General features: G+C 39.8%; 1 protein-coding gene across 4 annotated transcripts in view; it reads left to right on the top strand.

Moving 5' to 3' along the window:
- LOC307215727 (sodium channel protein type 1 subunit alpha) overlaps window positions 1-22,221 on the top strand; it is a 106,063-nt gene that overhangs the window by 74,241 nt on the left and 9,601 nt on the right. For 2 of the 4 annotated variants that reach the window (XM_079975360.1, XM_079975359.1), the window contains exons 12-22: window positions 387-734; window positions 2,259-2,391; window positions 4,393-4,631; window positions 6,274-6,447; window positions 7,294-7,650; window positions 8,968-9,444; window positions 10,082-10,199; window positions 11,216-11,370; window positions 12,019-12,192; window positions 13,789-13,911; window positions 21,582-21,863. In XM_079975360.1, the coding sequence (XP_079831486.1) occupies window positions 387-734; window positions 2,259-2,391; window positions 4,393-4,631; window positions 6,274-6,447; window positions 7,294-7,650; window positions 8,968-9,444; window positions 10,082-10,199; window positions 11,216-11,370; window positions 12,019-12,192; window positions 13,789-13,911; window positions 21,582-21,863 (2,580 nt within the window). Of the gene's footprint in view, window positions 1-386; window positions 768-2,258; window positions 2,392-4,392; window positions 4,632-6,273; window positions 6,448-7,293; window positions 7,651-8,967; window positions 9,445-10,081; window positions 10,200-11,215; window positions 11,371-12,018; window positions 12,193-13,788; window positions 13,912-21,581; window positions 21,864-22,221 lie in introns of all 4 variants that reach the window. The other 2 variants (XM_079975358.1, XM_079975357.1) reach the window with 1 other exon arrangement.

The following is a 22,221-nucleotide window of genomic DNA, read 5'->3' as shown; positions in this document are numbered from 1 at the left end:
ACTCCTACTTCACACATTAAATGCTCGCTTCTGTCTGAGACTCAGGAAACACTGTGACAGGAAATGAGGCCACCATTGGGGGTAGCAATGGAACTGACGATTCACTGTGCTAGAGAAGAAACTAATCTTTTAAATAATTTTTAGTTTCTTCTCCCGTTAGATTCACAAAATGTTTAGGGGTGTGCATACCCCTGTGTCCCCCCAGAAAAAAAGCACTGGGTCTACCAATTTAATGTATAACAATGATAATAATAATATGGAACTTGACATGGTGTTTGAGAATCAACGGGTAAAGGGAGGTGGGGACCTGCATTTTGCTTATCCTTTTTCGGACCTCTGTGGATGCTCTATAGCTAACTGCCGTGTTCTCCTGTGTTTCTCCGCAGTCTTTGCTGAGCATGCGTGGCTCCCTGTTTTCCCCAAGGCGCAACAGCAGAACGAGCCTTTTCAGCTTCAGAGGTAGAGCAAAGGATATAGGATCAGAGAATGACTTTGCTGATGATGAACACAGCACATTTGAAGATAATGATAGCAGAAGAGATTCCCTTTTTGTGCCGCGCAGACATGGTGAACGGCGCAACAGTAACATTAGTCAGGCCAGTAGGTCATCCAGGATGCTGGCAGTGTTTCCAGTGAATGGGAAGATGCACAGCACTGTGGATTGCAATGGGGTGGTTTCCTTGGTTGGTGGACCATCTGTTCCTACATCGCCTGTTGGACAGCTTCTGCCAGAGGTGATAATAGATAAACCAGCTACTGATGACAATGTAAGGAAGTTTTAAATAGTTCAGGCATGGTGGCCTTTTCTTAATGCACCAGCCAGTGTGTCTACAGAATGGAATCCCTTGGGAATGATCCTTGGTTGGTCAAGCTGTGAATGCTCCTGCATCTTGTAATACCTTTTTATATATACTAACAAAATCAATTTAAAGCATAATTTTTGCAAAACAAGCAGTGGAGAGAGAGAGAGGGAAAAAATTGTCTGGAGAATGTGCAAAATATATTGCTTTGTGTGTTTTATATTCAGAAAACCTTGCTGGATCCTACATTTATCTGGCTACGAATTAATTGTATCTGGCCAGGTCCAAAAAAAAATTCATCTTACTCCACAACTAAGAGGAAGTTATAACTTTTGGTACCATATGGATTCTGACACTGCCTTGGTTGTACATAAATTTGATTATATTCTGTCTCGTGAACATCATTACAACATACAAACAACGTGGCTAGAAGTTCTGGTTCCCCAAACATTGGTAAAATCACTCCAAAATTTCACTTTTTATATTTAGCATTTTCATGCATCTTTCAACCTGATGCTCCATTTTTGGCTGACAAAGTAAATATGATATTTAATTACCACATTGATGCACACACTTTTCAAATTACAAATATATGTGCACATATCTGCTGTCACATATACACACACTATATTTTTCTAGCTATCTCAATAAAAATTATAGGACTTTTCTGTGCTGATTTGGAGAAGCATGACAATGCTGGATTTATAATTTTAATTTTAACTTTTATTTTGATTTGGTTTGAATGAAAAGCTTGCTATCCATTTTAAATGCGGAAGATAAGCAAGTGACATGCCTTTTTTTTTTCTTTCTCTCATTCTGATTTTTATTTATAACCTGGGATTTATGCTGTAATCCTATGTGTGGGAAACGCTCACAAGTAAATGATCTAAGGGTTACAGCTGTTGACTGATTAATTCCAATTCATTTCTTCTCCCACCAACTGTTCTCTTTAAAAGAGAAGAGTAAAAGGTTGTTTTACATAGATCTTGCGCCTAGTATGTTGGGGGGCGGTATTTCCCCATTTGGCAAAGTCTAGCATGCTCTCCAAGGCTGAATTCCTGCTCATCTTTACTTGGAAGCAAATCCCATTGAAATCAATGCATAGGTTGAAGCGTATGGGTAAGTGGGACTTTGCAATGCTAATGAACATAAGCAAGGCAGTTTAAAACGCAACGAGAACCCATGGGATGTTCCCTGAGAGTCATCTGAGAAGTATAACAATGAAGTAACTGAGATGAGGACAGCATGTTTCTTACAAATACTTTTAAGAGATTTTTTAAAAACAAAAAAAATACCAGGTTAATAATACAAGAAATAACTAAGATTTGGCATGAATAATTAAGCGTAACTCAAAAGCATGACGCATGTATGCCTTCAGACTTAGACATTCTTCATATAAGCTGCCATGCTCAGCCACTGCTTTCAGGATGATCTTATATTTCACTCTCTCTTTTGCAGGCCACAACCACAGAGACGGAAATGAAAAAGAGAAGATCAAGTTCTTTTCACGTTTCAATGGATTTTTTGGAAGACCCTACTCTAAGAGAGAGAGCAATGAGTATAGCTAGCATAATCACAAACACCATGGAAGGTATATACAGAGAAAGAGAGAGAGAGAGAGAGAGAGGGAGGGAGGGAGGGAGGTTCCTTCAAATGTACTAAACGTGTTGCCCCAAACTACTCTGTAATGATTAGCGCTCTGTGGAATGCCAGGGTTAATGCACAAGATTGTGGTAGGTTACACTAGGCTTCTTCAAATTCTGGACGGCCCAGCAGCAGAAATGTGAGGATACAGTTTGGAAACGTATGCTGGAAGAACAGATTATGAAACGGTGGGAAGGGGAAAGAAGGAAGTCCCAATTTCTGGTGAAACTAGAAGTCAGAAAGTTAAGCAACAGCAAAGGCGTCTCAGAGGAGGGTTTTTGTAAAGGCAAGGGGTTGTGCACATGGAATTGGAATTGTCACCTTTTTTAAACAGGTGGAGTTATCACTGCTTTAAAAAAGCAAGTCTATTGCAAGGAAGTGTACCTTATGCCCTCCTGACAATGGCCGGATTCAGCATTGTGAGCGCAATTCAAGTTCCTAGTATTGACCTTTTAAGAATTCTAAGCACCTGTGATCCCCCAAAGTACCTGAGGAATTCCATGTGGACATAATAGTCCTGCTGGCTTAGACGAAAGGTTTACCTAGTCCAGCATTCCATTTCCCATGGTGGCCGACCAGATGTTTTGGGGAAGCTCAAAAGCAAGGCATGAGATCAATAGCCATCTCTCTGCTGTTGTTCCACAGCAATTGACATTCAATGGCATCATATTTTAGAACCTGTAGAAACCATTTTGCCATCGTAACTAGCAGCGATTGACAGACTTATCCTTCACAAATTTGTCTGCTCTCCTTTTGAAGCCTTCTGACCTGGAGGCCATTGCTGAGTTTTGTGGCGGTGAACTGTGTTGAAGAAATACTTCGTCTGTCTTGAAGCACCTGCTAGTTCACATTATGATGACTTTGGCTTCTAATATTATGTGGGAAGGGTGGGGCTTCTCCATCCATGTTCTCGACCCCCTGCATAATTTACTGTGTCTCCCTTATCTGCCATTTCTGTAAACAAAAAAGCACCAAACATTGGCTATGTTCAGAAGACACACTATGCCAAACCAGGGCTTAGCATGAATGTGATAGCAATCCAGGAGATTGCAGTCACTTTGCTTCTCCCCAGACTTTTTCAGTCACTGTGGCCCAGCAGGTAAGCCAATTTTTGGCTTAGCTTGTTGTTTGACCTCAGGATCATGGTCCAGGTCTCTCCTACAATCTGTAGCTAAGTTTGTAGTCTTAAGTGGGAGAGAACTTAAATCGTGATCCTGGATTCAGATGAGACACTAGGCCAAACCTTGGTTTAGCTGTCATCCTGCCCTGAAATTAAAAAACAAACATACAGGGAAGAGCACAGCAGGCATGAGCTCCCCCTGAGCAGCAAGTATTTTTTCTGTGGACACTATAAACTGTATTCTGGCTTATTGTAATGTCAGGCCATTTTAACTTTCCATATAAGAGAGCCACTGTTCGTTTTGGTTATTCTTTTCTATACGTTTTGCAGCTCAACAATGCCCTTTTTGAAATGTGGTGCTTCTCTGTGTCCATGTCTCCATGTTTTAAGAGAAGTTTATTCACTGAGGACATGGAGCAGTGATATATGCACTGCTATTTTCCTAGAAAAAGAAAAAGAGGTGCTGAAACTCACCATGAACGCCTCTCTGGTTATTTTATAATGACAGTGGCTCCCACCTGACTTCCGGCTGGAAAAAAGCCCTGGATATGGGTGTGGGTGTGTTGTGAGTGCTTGACTAGGCTACCCTCTTTTTTGTAGACTTTCTAAGTTCCCAGACACCATTTTTGAGAATGTACATGACTCAGCCTTTCATCTTTTCTTCTTATTTCTTTATCTCTGGACTCAGGTGGACCAGAGGAAGGAGAAGCAATAGAACCATCTCTCTCTCTCCTTTTTTGGTTTTGTCTTAGCCATGTTTGAAGTGGCATTTCCTGAATTAGGAAGAGTCAGCATGAAACAGTGTCGTCTTCTTTTTCTTTTTAACAGAACTTGAAGAGTCACGGCAGAAGTGCCCGCCGTGCTGGTACAAGTTTGCAAACATTTTCTTGATCTGGGACTGCTGTCCATGTTGGCTGAAAGTAAAGCATTTTGTTAACATCGTGGTGATGGATCCGTTTGTTGATCTTGCTATTACAATTTGCATTGTTTTAAATACCCTTTTCATGGCAATGGAACATTACCCAATGACAAATGAATTCAGTAATGTGCTTTCTGTTGGGAACCTGGTGAGTCATCCATTGGATATTGCACGAGATATTTAACCTTTGTTTGTTTATAAAGGCTAAGTGAAAAATTGCATTCCCCACCCCTACCCCTTTAATAAAGAAACTAGTGGTGGAGAATGCTTGGATAGCTGTGTATGCCAATACAACATACAGGAGGTCTCATTTCGAACTCATATAACTTTGTCTTCATAAACCCTTTAATATAAAGCAGTTTTCTTCATTGTGCATTTTCAGTGTAGTGGGATTCTGAATTATCTAGATCAAAGGAGTGTATGGTGGAAATATAATTACATAGCAATACTTTCAAAAGCAGCAACAATGGCTACCCCTAATCACACTCCCAAGATGGCGCCTCTGACCAGAATATATGAACAGAAAGATCTGTCTAGAATGCTGCTTCTGAATTTAAAATTGTCTTCAAGATTAAGCGTCATAGCTAACTTAAGTCATACTCAGAGTGGAACCACTGAAAGTTAGTATTGATTTCAGTGAGTCTACCTGGAATATGACTTACCTGAACTCAGTCCTAGATGTTTAATAATGTGATGCCTGTAATCCATTGATGTTGACTACTGTAATGCCCTGCTTGTTTTTCTGTTTTAGCTATTCTTATGGAGAAATATGCACAGCGTTTTCTGCCACACTAGCACAATATTGCACTTGTGGCATTGGCACATTTGCCAATGATTGACAAAGCCACAGTTCCCTCAAGGATGGGGGGGGGGGTAAATTAAGTCTGGTTCTCACATTAATGTGAACCTACTTAATTTTCACTTCCTGAAACAATATACAGACTGAAACTCATCCATCCTTTGAAAACCACACTTCTCTGAATTTTGAGATGCAGCTCTCCAGTGAAATAACATGTACAAAAATGTGTGTGTTGTGGAAAGGGTGCATAAATGACATGTATTATTAGTGAAAAACCATGTACAAAATGCATCTGTATTAGAGGAGAAATACATTGGAAATGCTGATGATTTTTTGTGTGAGAATATATATATATATATATATATATATATATATGCGCAAATTGAAATTAATATTGGAAAAATGAGAAAGTGAAATTGACAGATCTGCCCAACTCTGGATGCCATATTGCAAATGTATCCAGGGAACAAAGTAAACAGTGAAAGGTTCACAATCTAGATTTGGAGAGAAGCAAAATCGGACAGTTTGGCTCAGATTCAAACTTTGCACAGGCCCCACAGATTGAAGACCTGTCTGAAGAACACTCATGGTTGAAAGGCTGGCTGTATGTTCTCCAAAAACAGGGAATCTAATGCCCAGAAAGGAAGATGAGAGTTGGAAAGAGACAAGACAGCTCAGTCATTTTCAGGGCAACCATCATAGATTATTGTTCCAACATTGTTAGGTTTGAACAGTGGCTCAAAGTACAGGTGACAGACATGGGAACATTTTCCCTCAGGGCCATTTGCCATGTGTAATTGCCAGTGTGCTGTTGTGTATGCCCACATGCTGCTTTTAGAAAAATCAATGAAAGAATCCAGTACTAAAAGATGAATGAACAAAGACCTCCAAAAGCATTTGTAGGCATGCTTCATGTAGCCATGGTCATCTTCTGTATGTCTGCTGTAATTTTAAACTTTTGCAAATTCATGTATTTGTATTTCCCATTTAGGTTTTCACTGGAATCTTCACGGGAGAAATGTTTCTGAAACTAGTAGCCATGGATCCCTATTATTACTTCCAAGAAGGCTGGAACATTTTCGATGGCTTCATTGTCACCCTTAGTTTAGTTGAACTTGGCCTGGCAGACGTGGAAGGACTGTCAGTTCTTCGGTCTTTCAGATTGGTAAATTGTTTCAACCGATATATCTAGCCGATGTTATTGCTGAATCGTCTTATTTCCTTTTATATGATTTTAGGAATTCTGAGAATCTAAAAATAAAAAATGCTGTAGAGCTATCTTAAATGGAAAACTTACATTATAAAAGACACAGTCCAGTGAAAGTTAGTGAATACTAAGTCCCATTGAAACCAATGATATGGCATGCATTTACTCAACAAGTTCCATAAGTTTCAGTGAGCTGTAGGGCCAAGATTCAAGTCAGATATTTAAAAAAGGGTGTTTAATCTGGACACCGATTCTGGAGAGAAATTTGCCATGAGGTCCCTATCTGAAACCTCCCCTGGGTGTGGACTGGGGACCCATGGCAGGTTTCTGTTGAAAATGGGCTCCTCCAGCTGCTTTCTATTCCCAAAAATTGATGTTTACTGCAAACACTACCTATGAGGGGACAAGGAGAAGCCAAGTAAGAGACAATTTTTTAACTGAAAACTGATTTAGGGTCCTGATCTATATCAGCAGCATGTTCTGGATCAGAGCTTCAAAATGAATTGGTTAGGTTAACCACCCTTATTTAAACATGTGACTAACATCACATATTGTTTGGCCGAAGGAAGTGTGCACAAGTTTGCAGGCTTTCAGTGCAATTCTACGGAGAATTCATTTAAAATAAATTAATTAAACAAGATTTAAATCTACATAATGTTTGAATCATGGCGTTACTAAAGCCCCATCAATTTCAGTGGAACTTAGTGGCACTTAACTTTTTCCGGAGTGGGCCACAAACTTTTTCACAAGTTTTTATTCACCCTTACAGACACCATTTGTCAATTTACCTTTTTTGTTTTCCAGCTCCGGGTTTTCAAATTGGCAAAGTCCTGGCCGACGCTAAATATGCTGATCAAAATTATCGGCAACTCTGTGGGAGCTTTGGGAAATCTGACCTTGGTCCTGGCCATCATTGTCTTCATTTTTGCCGTGGTGGGCATGCAGCTGTTCGGCAAAAGCTACAAGGAATGTGTGTGCAAGATTGCAAAGGACTGTGAGCTTCCACGCTGGCACATGAACGACTTTTTCCACTCTTTCTTGATCGTGTTCCGAGTCCTTTGTGGAGAATGGATAGAAACCATGTGGGACTGTATGGAAGTTGCAGGTCAAGCCATGTGCCTTACAGTATTCATGATGGTTATGGTGATTGGAAATTTAGTGGTATGTAACTTAAAAAAAAAATAATATTCTAGATCTATACTGAGTCTAGCAAATAGCATGGACTGTTTCATCAAAGCTCTTAAAACACATCCATTTACAGGGGAGGCTTTTCAGATAATCAGTGAACAAAGTGATCAAAGTTTCATATTCATTTTAACACTAGAAACGATTGGCAATCGAAATCATAGTTACCAGCTTACCCCCCCCCCCAAAAAAAATTGTTTTTCTAGCATCCACTCTTCCTTCGCTTTATACACTTTGGGGCCAATATAAAACCTTGCAATGACCTTGAGTAGGAATTGGCAAACAGTATCATGTCAAGCTGTGCAGACAGGAGAGGAGGAGAGCAGTGAATGGACTTGCTAGTAGGCAGATGTCAGCCCTTAATCTCCTTCATAGTCACCTACAATATGCATGAATCCCTTCTGAATCTACAATGCTAGGTTTATGTACCGGGCTGCAGGCCTTTATCTCAAACATGTTTGTCAGGGACTCAGCAAGAGCGCAGGGAGGAGAGGAGACGGAGAGCGAGGGGGAGCAATCTGAGGGCAGCGTAGGAGAATATGACAGCAGCCCGATAGATTCCATGAGCCTCTCCAGCGAATCGGAAGATTCACAGAAGGGGGCGCCGATGGGCAGGGCAAGGGGCGACCCAAGGGGGACACCCCAGAAGCAAGGGGCCAGCGGGGACTCCCAGAGCAGCAGTTGGAAATCAGGACCAGCTTCCCCACCAGAGCGTAGTGGGGGGGAGGAGTCCCAGGTGTCAGAGCCCACATATGCACCACCAGCGAGAGAAGATGAGTCAGGGTTGACCACGTCTCCATCGGAGAGCGAGTTAACGGTCAAGAGGAAAGTTGCAGGCTGGGCGCGCGCTCCAAGTTCAAAGGTACAGGCGAGCGGCACAGAAGGTAGCCCGGATAGGGAACCAGGTCCTAAAGCCCGCCGGAAGGAGGGGCAAGAATCGTCAGGGTCAGCGTCAGAGGAGTCCAGGAAGGATGAGACCCTAGCGGGCAGGAGGGCCCAGAGGAGAAAGGAACTTAGGAAGAGGTGGAGCAAGGCGAGGGTCTTAAACTGGTGTGGAAGGGGAGGAGACTCAGACGGGACTTCGCCGGTCTAAGGTTGAGACGTAGAGCTGCACGCTGCGGCTTTAAAATGGAAACTGAATCTCAATAAAGACTTTTGTACATAACTACAGCCTAGCGTTGGTCCTCTGTGAGCTGGGACCTGGAGGCAGCTCTGACAATGTTATTCCAGGGCAATACATAAACTGAGCAAAAATTAGGATCTTTTTCTCTCCCTCCCCTCCCTTTTGTTTAGGTACTGAATCTATTTTTGGCATTGCTGCTGAGCTCATTTAGTGCAGACAACCTTGCTGCCACAGATGATGACAACGAAATGAACAATCTCCAGATTGCTGTGGCAAGAATAGATAGAGGAGTAGACTACATGAAAAGAAAAATCCGAGAATTCATCCAAAGGTCCTTCGTTAAAAAGCAAAAAGCTTTGGACGAAATCAAGCCCCTTGAGGAGCTAAATAAGAACAGCTGCATTTCTAACCATACTATTGAAATTGGTAAAGATCTGGATTATCTTAGAGATGTGAATGGAACCACAAGCGGCATAGGGACAGGGAGCAGTGTGGAAAAATACATCATTGATGAAAGTGATTACATGTCATTCATAAATAACCCAAGCCTGACTGTGACTGTGCCAATAGCTCTTGGAGAATCCGATTTTGAAAATTTAAATACAGAAGAGTTCAGCAGTGAATCAGATTTGGAAGAAAGCAAAGAGGTGAACCTTCAAATACTGTTAATCTACTTGATCTAGTAATAATAACAACGATCTATTTCTGTATTGCTTTTTAGGATTTAGCCAGGGTCAAATTAGAGGATTTTTATTATTATTTCATATAATTTATATCCCGCTTGGTCGCTTAAAAAAAAGAAAAACCTCCTTAAAGCCCTTCAAATGTAACAAAGAGCACCCATAATGACTTTTTGTCATCTACTTCATTGACATTCATTGCTGCTGTAAATTGTATCACATGGTTTCAGTCCTATCACAAGTTGTTGTGTTTGTGCAATTTAAAAGCCTGCCATTCAATTTTTGATCCAAGGGCAACTTTCATACAAATGACAATATATAAAACATTTGATAAAAGTTAACAGAAACACTAGATACAGGTAGGTAGCCATGTTGGTTTGCCATAGTTTAAAGAAAATAAAAAAAATTCCTTCCAGTAGCACCTTAGAGACCAACTAAGTTTGTTATTGGTATGAGCTTTCTTGTGCATGCATACTTCTTCAGATACTAAACACTAATAACCACTAATGAACTGTGAGCAGTCACGCAGGGTGTTTTGCAGACCTGAGTATACTCTTGTATCAATGTTGTTGTTTTTCTCCACCTTTATTTTTTTCTTTAACAGAAGCTAAATTCTTCTAGCTCATCTGAAGGTAGCACTGTTGATATTGGACTTCCTGCCGAAGAACAACCGGAAGTAGAACCCGAGGAAGCAGCTGAACCTGAAGCTTGCTTTACAGAAGGTCAATATTCAGAATCTGAAATATTTGTGTGGCTTCTGGTTAGCTTTCTTGCTAGAAGAGATGAGCTGTGATGGAATGTGAGCCATCTGTGGGGTGGCTAATGCTTTTTTGGTTCAGGGCCACATTCTCTCTTGGCCAACCATCCTAGGCAGGGGGGAGCGGGGCACATATTCCCGTGGTGTGTCCGCTGGACATAGTCGCAGGCAGGCAGACATTTATATAAGCACCCGCCCACCCACACAAATTCAGCTGGTGCATGCAATGGCGCAAAATTGTTAGGTGTGCAAAATTTCAACACAGTGCTGCCTCAATACAACTGCGCACTTCTGTTGCTGGCTCTGCTGAAAATGGCTTCTCCATGCAAGCCAGGAAGTGGCCTTTCCAGACAATGGAACAGCTCTTCTTTTCTTATTTCTGCAGCAGCAATCTCCTAGGTGATACAGACACAGTTGAATGTGCATGTGTACTCTGTCCATTTCTCTCCTTCCTACCCCACTCCCTCTACATGGTCCCAGGTGCTGGCAACCCACACTATGTCACTGGATGTACGTAGATCATCTGAGGAGAGGGTTAACATTTGTTGATGCCACCACAAGCATGGAATCCTACCCCCCCCCCCAAAAAAAAACCTGCCTATGAGGCTAGACCCTGCCCCCATATGGGGGGGGGTTAGCCACCCCTGTTCTACAGGAAGTTAATATTCTTGCAGAAAGACCACAGCTTAATACAGTGGTATCTTGGTTTATGAACTTAATCTGTTCCGGAAGTCTGTTCTTAAACCAAAGCATTCTTAAACCAAGGCGTGCTTTCCCATGTTCTGCTTCCTAGGCAAAGTTCACAAACCAAAACACCTACTTCCGGGTTTGCAGCATCCTTACTCCAAGTTGTTCTTTAACTAAGCTTTTCTTAAACCAAGGTACCACTGTAATTCAGATGTCACAGTGGGATATGTGAAAGTAATTAATATCGGGAGGGTTTTCCTTCTGTTTCCTCAAAAATGTAATTTATTGTTTCAGGTTGTGTGAGAAGGTTCAAGTGCTGTGATGTTAGTGTAGAAGACGGGAGAGGAAAACAATGGTGGAATCTTAGAAAAACCTGTTTTCGAATTGTTGAGCACAACTGGTTTGAAACCTTCATTGTCTTTATGATTCTTCTTAGCAGTGGTGCACTGGTAAGTGAAAACAGAAGAGACGTTAAAAATAAATGTTACTTTTTAAAAGAAAAAAATTTTTTTTGCATAGCAGGTGCACTACATCACATTTCCGCTTTTAAAATTATGGAAACTGAATGATAATTTCACTTGTTGCTAGTTGTCGCTAGCACCCATGAAATACCTAATACAAGTGACCAATTCACTTTTGATTAAGACAAGACACAGAGAGAAAATATGTTACCTAATGGAAGTACAGGACATATAGGAAATAAGTTGTATTATTTAGACTTGCTGCAGCTCACTCATTCACTGGTGTATGATATTAGTCTCTGCTGTATAAAGTTTGTGTTTTTATAAAGTAGGGAGGGGGAACAACTGCATAGATGTCTTGCAGATGGACTATTAAATATTATGAGGATTCCAATATGGCCAAAAAATTGTACCGTGCTGCTTCTTTATATGAGAAAATCATTTGTGTTACAGAAATAGCAAGAATGGCAGGAGTGTCTGGCGTTATCATTTATACCAGGGATAAAAGAGCGTCTCTCAAAGGGTTGCAAAAAGGTTTTTAAAATCAAAACTAGGAACAAAGTGAAAAGCAAGCCAATCTTCCAGTCTTTCTACCATAATAAACAATAACACTAAACATTTGGAAACAATTTGCAGGCCTTTGAAGACATATACATTGAACAGAGGAAGACTATAAAGATCATTCTAGAATACGCTGACAAGGTCTTCACCTACATCTTCATTCTCGAGATGCTTCTGAAGTGGGTAGCATATGGATATCAAACATACTTCACTAATGCCTGGTGTTGGCTGGATTTCCTGATTGTTGATGTATGTACCCTAAGTGTTTTATTTATATATATTTATATATATGTATGTATATATACAAGTGTGGAGTGCTCATGTTTTTCAGGGTGCCAGCCAGTTAGCATTGACTTTTTCAAAACTTATCCATACCACTTCAATTTTCCTTTCCCTTTCTCTCAAACAGCCAATCAACATTGTGCATGCACTGAGCAGGCTCAGGACTCACTGGGCTTCCCTCCCCACCCCTAAAAATATTTTTGTGCTTTTCCTGATATTGGGATTCCACCCCCACCCTACCCCCAGCCTACTGATGCCTATCTCCCATGTGTGGATTGTGCCATTTTGCATAGGGGTCCACTCTGAAAATGAGTTCACAATTACTATTAGATCTTTTGCAAATAATAATAATAATAATAATAATAATAATAATAACCATAAAAGATAAGCACATAACCCATTTTCCACATGGTGGAAGAACAATCACTCTAATATTGCCTTGGAATAGGCCATTAGCAAGTAGTGTATTGCTTTAAAACATTAGAATACATAATGTATTAGCATCGTACAGTGGTACCTCAGGTTATATACGCTTCAGGTTACAGACTCCGCTAACCCAGAAATAGTGCTTCAGGTTAAGAACTTTGCTTCAGGATGAGAACAGAAATCATGCTCCGGCGGCATGGCAGCAGCAGGAGGGCCCATTAGCTAAAGTGGTCTTCAGGTTAAGAACAGTTTCAGGTTAAGTACGGACCTCCGGAACGAATTAAGTACTTAACCTGAGGTACCACTGTATTAGCAAACTTCACAGAGTTCTGCTATCGTGGATTTCATATCGGTGGTAGCCAACGTGGTACTCTCCAGATATGGGCTAAAACTTGCATCACCCTTGACCATTGGCCATTCTGGCTGGGCCTGAGGAAAATTGTGGTCCTAAATATGGGGGGGGGGGCAATACATTGGTTATCCCTATTCTACAGCAACACTTGGTGCTGACAAGTGCCATCAGCTATTATGATTACAAATCATAACATCTGGAATGCCCTTTTGCATTTATTTTTTAAAAAAACCATTAAAATCTTGCATCATGAGAGAATGCAAATTAAATCTCAAAGAGAACAACATTTAAATTATATATTCACTTAAGAATATATACACATTGTGAAAAGTCAAACCAAACCTTTTTAAAAAACAGATAATTCTCTCCAGTCTTACATATTTTACTGCAGAGAAAGATTTTCCAGGCTCTAACAATGAAATTGTGTTGCTGTATGGGACCCAACCTTGCACCTCAGTGGTCCTCCCAAAATAGCCAAAGTGTGTGTTTTTACCCCTTGTTGTATTGAAATATTTGTTCTTAGCTGTACTAGGCCCTGTTACACATTTCCAGAGTCAATTGAAAAACCCATTTTGACCACTGCAACCCATTCGCCCAACTTTTATATGGTGAGCTAATGTATGAATTAAAGGTCCAAAGTTGGCACAGGATGTACTGGATGATGTGCTTTTGATTGTTTATAGGCCTGTGATTCCTTCAAACTCCACAGTCCTGAATCTACAAAGCCTTATAGCATAATATGATGCAAAGTGGCAATTTTTCTTTTTCTTAATTTTTTTTAACAGGTATCATTGGTTAGCTTAACAGCAAATGCATTGGGTTACTCAGAACTTGGAGCCATCAAATCCCTTAGGACACTGAGAGCTCTGAGACCTTTACGGGCCTTGTCAAGATTTGAAGGGATGAGGGTAAGATGAAATGAGAGAAAAGTCTGCCAGACATAAAACGCATGCCTAAATGTAAGGAATGTTCTGTGCATGCCTTTGTGAGGAATGACAAAACCATGCAGAAATGCTGCCCTTTCATTCTATTGCACATTTATCGGTAATAGATAAGCAGAAAGCTTCATTAGCAAACCTTAACCCTTTATTCAGTACCACGCATAAGCTGTGTGCATTTATATTACTTTACTTTCTAGCCGATTTGAGGAGTTTGTCAGATTTGCTAATAGTGATTTGAAAGGTGAGTTGATGCTGTGTCATTTTGTTTCTGATAAATTAAATATTTTTTACTTCATTATCTGGTTTACACAGCTTGTTGAAAGGGTGTGCTGCTTTCATAAATTCAGATCTGTAAGCTCTCTTGTTAGTTAAATTAACGGAGAATTAATTTATTCCCACTGAAATTAATGGCTTCAGTTTAGAATTTCATTCAGTAGGTCAAATTTGATTACTATCAGGTCTCCATATAGGTCTCTGTCCTTCTCTCTTTCCCTCTCTCAGTTTTTGACAATGAACTACTTAAACCTAGTGGCATACAAGGACAACTAGTAATCATACCATGTAGACAACTCAGTAAGATTTAATTTTTTTATGGTCTCACTGATTGGACTAAACTTGCTTACGTGACTAATTTAACCAGAAAACTCAATGGATTATTTTTCTTTCTTTTTCACAATAGCTAATAATTTCCAAAACAGTTAAAGTAATTCCAGCAATCCCCCAGCATTATCTACACAAATCATGCAGTGTTACATGTTTTCTTTCTGGGGTAAGTCAGGACCACTGCTTAACATTTATCTTGGAAAAGTTCCTTACCGCACTATACCCCTGTTTTCTTCTGTTCCTTAAAGTTACTGGATGAATTTGTGCCTGTGTTGAAGTCACCAGCAAAACTCCAAAGACTTCCGTTAAAAACATTCATTTACACTCCCTAGATAACCTGATCAAAACTGCATGTTGTTCAAACCTGTTATTTTTAGAGAATGCTTTTTTTTGCCACTTCATGGAAACATAAGAGGAAACAGCTTTTGAATAATGATAAAAGAAAACCTTTCTAGTGAGATGGGCAGCTGATAACAGAACATGTTGTCTAATTAGTCATGAGATGTAAAAGCCACATCAGTACCATGAAACAAAATTCTGAATGCTGGAGCTCAGTTCCTCAAATTGTATCCATCAGGTTGCATATATTTTCTTCAAAATTTCTAAGAAGAAATATTATAAATTGAAACTGACTCGATACATGAATTTCAGGTGCATCTAACCACCCCTTAATTTCAACAAATCCTTTTAAACAAGAAATTCATGAATTGAGAAGTCAGCAGTGGAATAGGGTAAGAGCTGGTCAATTGCTGTAGTGTTCACGAACATTCATTCAGTTTTTTAACTGATTGTTTGGTTTATCCATGTTCATACTTCTTTTTATTTACTATTCATGAACATTCTTGCAAATATGTTTTTGTTGGCACAAATGTTTGGGGAACTGTTGTCCTTTGTACTCATTCCTAAGTAATCTACAAGAATAGCAATGCTGCTAAATGTTCATGTAATACGAGTACCAAGAATATGGCAACCTGAAAATAAATAAATTTCGAAACACATCTGGTTCATATGAATAAGGCATATGATTATACTAGGTTTCATTTTTCCATTCACAATCTCCGTTGCGACTTTTCTCTTTAATGATATTTAAAAGGAACCAAGGAGTTGTGTACACAACAGTGTCAGTTTTTCACAATTTCCTGTGCATTTTCTCCCACTTAAAGGGTATCTCTCATTAAGCCAAAGAACAAAATAAGCAACATATGGCTGATAATTCAAAGTCAATTATAAACAGATTAAATGGATTAAGGGCACAAACAACTTGAACAGTAAACATTATCTGTCCAAAGCACTTGGCCCAAATTTAGAAAGAGCTCTATACACTCACAGAAATCAATGTGTCTGTTAATGAATGATTCGTGAACAGGGAAAAAAAATTCCCAGACATAAAACCTGACCAGCTCTCAAAGGAGTCACTGAACTGCACTCTTTCGAGACAGTTTTCATTTCAGCAACTTCATCTTGTGGGGACATGGCAAAGGCAGGATTGGGTTGGTGGCAGAGAAATGATGAATGAAAATCATTAATGCCTCCTTGCTTTCTTCCATGATAACTGCAGCACTGAACTAGTGCCAATGCAGTGCTTCCATATAGAGATAGAATATTACAAGCAAGTCATTCTGACATTGCAAATGAGTCATGGGCACCAGGTTTTCTTCTTAGTCTACTGGATGTTCTGCAGAAAGTGTAAATCTGGATTAAATGGGGGGGAGACATATGAGCAGATATTTTGATGCTATGTTGAAGAAACCTGCATGCGTGATCAGTGGAGGGCTACCTCGGAAGTCGAACAGAATCCGTTCCAGAAGTCCGTTTGACTTCCAAAACATTTGGAAACCAAGGTGCGGCTTCCGATTGGCTGCATTCCTCCAGCCAATCGGAAGCCACAGAAGTCACGTCAGACGTTTGGCTTCCAAAGAATGTTCGCAAACTGGAACACTCACTTCCGAGTTTGGGGCGTTTGGGAGCCAAAACGTTCGACTTGCAAGGCGTTTGGGATCCAAGGTATGACTGTACTGATCCCACAATAAACAGCTGTCTGGAAGCTGTCTCTGGGCCCAATAGCATGCTTCACAAAATTTGTTATAATATCTTTATATGTTTGGCATTGCTAATCTTCCACAGGGACTCCAAAGCTTCTCCAGTAGAATCTGCTATTGGTCTTCTGGGACTTCCATTCTCAGCATGACTCAAATAATACCAGGTTTTGCTGACAAGCCGTGTTCAGAGTCTGGTGCTGAAGTGGGAATTCATGACCTCTGACTGAAGCAGCCAAAGAGCCAAATGGGGTTAGAGGCTACTTTGGAGTGAAAGATGACAAGCACTGCATGTCGATTTGAGGATAATTTAGAGAGATGAAAACTGTTACAGAATTAAGGGCCAGTCTTGTGAGGGGAAGAAGGCATCATAAACAAGACCTTTAATTAACCGCTTTGTAGTCTAGTTGGCGATAAAAAATACTGTTCAAATTTAAATGAAACTGAGGTCAAGCATCAACCGTCTTTTTTTTTTAATGTGTTATTTAAAAAATGGTTTTGTTTAATTGACTGGTGGAATGGACCACACCAAATTTTAAAGCAGCTTGCAAAAAAAAAAAATTCCCATGAAATCAGAACCTAAAATTCTGACCTGTTGTTCTTACCTATCAAGTTTGGGTTTTCACATATTTGTATCATTATATTTAAATGTGGAGCTTTAAATTAACTTCATATGATTTCTCTGTTCGAAAATTGGTAAAATTATTCCTATGCGGAAGAAAAATCCAAGACCTAAGGAGAACGTAAGTCTATGAAGTATAACAACTATTTTAACATGCACAACAGGGACAGGGGAATTATTTATCAAAGTAAACGTTTAAAAAATGCAAGACTGTTGTGTTATTGTGAGAACTGTTTAAATACATTCAAAAGTAAATTTAAACTATCCTAACTCCACAGAGGTGCTGGAAGGCAAAGTAAATAATTGCTTTTATGTGAATTACGGTAAATCTGTCTCAGATTGGAAGCTATATTCTAATCTCAGTGCACGTAGATCAATGCTTATAACTACATGCAAAGTGAGATTTGAATATACCCATTGCTTTATATTTACCATTTTTAAAACTCCCTGTAATGTAATGATCTTGCAGTAGTTCAAAATATGTAAAGCATGTGTTTATGTGTAAACTCACTGAAAGAGAGCATGTTACGCCGTGCTTGATGTATTTTTCTTAGAGCAGTAAAGCGGAAAAGGAGTTTTTAAAAATTAATCCACCTTGCAGTTTTAGTTTTGCATGTCTTATGCACATTTCTGGCTGATTGCTTTAAAGTGATATCATATTTCAAATTTCCAGTCCAGTTTCTGAGGCAGCAACATGAAAAGCAAATTGGTATCTCAAACTTTATTCTGTACAATTCAGGATATGCTTAAAAATGCCTCTTACATTGATGCAGCAATAACTCTTTTTACAATTGACAGAATCAGAAACATGTTTTCCGTTTCTCCAGGTCTAATTATTGAATTATCTTTGCATAGCCAATTTATTTTTATGGGTGAGGTGGACAGCTAATTCCTTCTTCAATCCTTCTGCAATAATTAATTACTTTTCACAGCTTGATTGTTTCACACAGCTTTCACCCCTAGATTGTTTCATTCTATAAGGCCAGAAATAATGACAAGAGAGAAACATTAACAAAGGCTAAGATCAATGGGTTGGAGTCAAAGGTGGCGTTCTGGTCATGGAAGGGTTATTCAAACTCCACAGTAGAGTGCTATGTAAGAAAGGTGAAACCAAGACTGAAATACACCAGGAATGGCTAACTTATGGCTCTCTAAATGTTGATGGACTCCAGCTCCCATCATCCTTGACTTTTGACCATGCTGGTTGGACCTGATGGGAGTTGGAGTCCAGCAGCACTGCAGGGCCAGAACTTCCCCACCCCTGCCAACACATTTGTTCTGAAATGATGAGCATTTCAAGTGAATTTTGCTAAGGCTGAAGAAAAATTCATATACTTGAGATTTAACCAGTTCTGTGACTTTATTTATATCAAACTGTCTCCTTGTGAGAAAGAAAAGAGAATAAACAAACTTTCAGCTCCAAAATATCCCCTGACCAAAAGCCCTCTAAATGCCAAGCATTATGTTCCACCATAATGCGATAATTCAATCGCCATGCCAGCTCCTCCCTTTCCCCTGATTTTTACTGCCATGCAAACTACCTGTACTGTAACCTTCCAATTTACATGTTGGGTTCCACCTTATAGGACAAAACATTATCCTGAAAGGAGAACCTGCAGCAGAATACTGTAGTGTGAAATGCTCCTGCTCAGGCTTTCAACCAGCCATTCCCCCTTCCAGGATACTCTATTCCACTCACCACAGTTTATTATTATTATTATTATTATTATTATTATTATTATTATTAATACCCCGCCCATCTGGCTGGGTTTCCCCAGCCACTCTGGGCGGCTTCCAACAGAACACTAAAATACAATAACCTATTAAACATTAAAAGCTTCCCTAAACAGGGCTGCCTTCAGATGTCTTCTAAAAGTTTGGTAGTTGTTTTTCTCTTTGACATCTGGTGGGAGAGCATTCCACAGGGCGGGCGCCACTACCGAGAAGTTTTCCATTTCCTCCCAACATTCTGTGCCCACTGAGCATGCTCAGTCTTCAATACACTCTCAGGGGCCCCTTCCTTTTATAGTTTTTCCCTAAATAATTTCCTACTTCTGCTAACCTTGGGTCCCCCCCCCACAAAAAAAAAAATCTTGTGTGTGGATGGTGCTGTTTTGCCTATGTAAGGATAGGCACTTGGGGAATGAGCTTGCTATTAGTATATCAGGTTCTATTTAACCATCCGCTAGTCAAGATGGCCCCATAGTCACTTGAGTTCCCCACAGCACTGCTCAAGGTTTAGGCTGTCGCATTAGAAGGCAGTACAGCAAAAAGAGCCTAGAATGCTGTTTCCACAATAACCACAGCATGCGGCTATATGGGAAGTGGTGTTGAGAGAAGGGGGCATGATCTAACCTTGAACGCTTTTGAGAGAAAGGAAACCTTGCTGCACCGTAGTTAGCCAGGCTTGAAGCAAAATCATTTTAAAGCACTGCCACACACAACTTTATAAGTTGGGAAAGGAGCTTTCTAAGCAGCTGTGTGAGCTCCAAGGACACACACCCCCCCCGCGTTCATAACTTGTGTTTGGACTGGGTTCTGAGGGCCTGCTCTGGTTGTTCCTTGGTATTTTTACAGTCAGCAAGGCTTTGCAAAAACCGCAACACAGTTTGCGCATCACATTGTGGTCAAACCATTGTTGAAATGAACCATGGCTTGTGTATAAGGAGCGAATGCAGGCTGCTAAAACCACAAGCGTTTCTCCTCTTCTGCTGCCGGGAAACAAAGCCTAGGCAGGGTTGCAATCAATCCTGGGATCACGGTGGTTTGTTTCTCTCTAAAGAAACTGCAAGTGGTAACCAAGGATTGTTTCTGGCAAGCTTGTTTCCCAGCACCACACCAGAACACTGCACATTTGCAGCAAACTGTGGTTTTATTTTAACGATGGTTTAACGAGACTTGTAAACCAGGCCTCTAGTGCTCACTCCTCTGAAGGTGACTGATGCTGGGAACATGCATTTAAAAACTTACTAATTGTAAACAAAGCGCATATCTCCCTGATCCAGTTACAGGCTTTTTCTGCATGCGTATCCCTCCCTGGATATGAAGCCACAAATAGGTCCTGCTTGTGTAGTTCTGCTGCTCAATCCATCGATCTATGGATTGTGGACTGTGCATGAAGAGCCCTCTTGGGGAAAAAGTTAAATCCCATCAATTAGAAAAATGATGGTGGTCAGGAACCCTCTCTCTCTTTCTCTGCCAAAGACCCGATCAGTAGGATTTGGGTTTTTGGAGAGGATTCCTCAAATAAAGTTGTGGTTGTTCTGTGCCTACATGTTGGAGTACAGCCATGCTAATTAATGCTGAAAAGGAAGTGTATTCCACATTTAAATATTAATAACCTCTCCACCGTCCCCATCCCCCCCAAAACAGTATAGCAGTTTTGGTTAGGAAAGAAAACTTGGGTTGGATCTATAGGTGCCATTCTGTTTCTAGAAGGTCCTTTGAGCCAACAGGGGCTCCCAGTAACATAAGGTGGAGAGTAAACAATCACAGATTCCTCCAGTCCACCCCCTTGGACCCCCGGAGCAGATATCTAGGGGACTGCAGAGGGAGTGACCTTTTCACAAGTGGAACTCCACTCAAGGGATCTTAGGCTCGTTAACATCTTAGGTTTCTTGATAGCATTCTTCCCAGTCATGTTTTATTAGATAAACTTACAGATGTATTGTAAGTCAATAAAGTAAGGTGTTTCTTGATTTAGTCAAGGAGTCCAATGTGTTTAAATGTTTTTGATACTTTCATTAAACACCTAACTATAAGGACATACAAATTTTTCATTTATTCATTTTCAAACAAAATGTTTAAACTGAAAATAGATTCATTTTCTCAATAAAGACTGGAGCTTGAAATAAACTATGTGATTATTTAAATAAGCACATATTGCAAAACTGTCTGGCTTTCTTCTGCAAAGAAATTAATCTTTGTAATAATAATGCATGGTTAACTGTACAAGATATATATATATACTAATCTTGATTAATTCTCTTTGATAACATTATTGACATTTTGTGTTTTTAGTTTTAAAGAAATTATACAATCATTTCAGTTTATATTTTGATTTTCTGTATTAGTATTTTAACATATATCTCTTTTTTTACAGAGATCAACAATCTTCATGTTACTATTATCAGGTTTTTTTAGTTTTTACTTTTATTTAAGTATTTTAGTTTTCTCATCTTTGATGTTGTTGCATATGTGAAAGTTTTCTTTAAAATAGGGACTCTGTTGCAATCAAAATTGTGATTAGCAATTTAATAATTCACTCTAAAAAATAAAATAAAACAGAAAAATTATGCATTGGTGCAACAGAGTGATTATGTTATTGCTGTAAGTATTCTTATACTCTTTTTTCCCCTCCTCTATTTGTGTATTAGGTGGTTGTGAATGCCCTTCTAGGAGCGATTCCATCCATCATGAACGTGCTTCTCGTTTGTCTTATATTCTGGCTAATTTTCAGCATCATGGGAGTAAACTTGTTTGCTGGCAAGTTCTACCACTGCATTAATACCACAACTGGTGACATGTTCACAATCGAAGAAGTTTTCAATGAGAGTCAGTGTAAGGAGCTCATACAAAGAAATGAATCTGCCAGATGGAAAAACGTGAAAGTTAACTTTGATAATGTGGGATTTGGGTATCTTTCTTTACTGCAAGTAGTAAGTGAACACTTTTTACAGACTACTTCTTGTTTACTTAGTGTACAATAAAAAGTTGGTTCAGCTATTTTGTGACTTACAGTCTGATCAGGCTCATAGGAATTTGCTACGAATTCAGTGGTAAGAGGGTCATGGAATCATGGTAGACTGCCAGAATATAAAATGAAGGTAGCCTAAAATGTTACTTTGAGGCTGTGGGACTAGGTCTTGGGACATCCAGTTTCACTTTCTGGTCGCTCATTAGCTATTTGCCAACTCTCAAACTAACCTACCTCACAGTGAGCATAAAAGTGGAAAAGATGCACACACCATCTTCAGCTCCTTGGAGGAAAGTGATATATTTATGATATGATATGAT

Source organism: Podarcis cretensis (assembly GCF_951804945.1).
Source record: "Podarcis cretensis genome assembly, chromosome: 1".
Lineage (NCBI taxonomy): Eukaryota > Metazoa > Chordata > Lepidosauria > Squamata > Lacertidae > Podarcis > Podarcis cretensis.
This window is presented reverse-complemented; position numbering and strand designations above follow the sequence as displayed.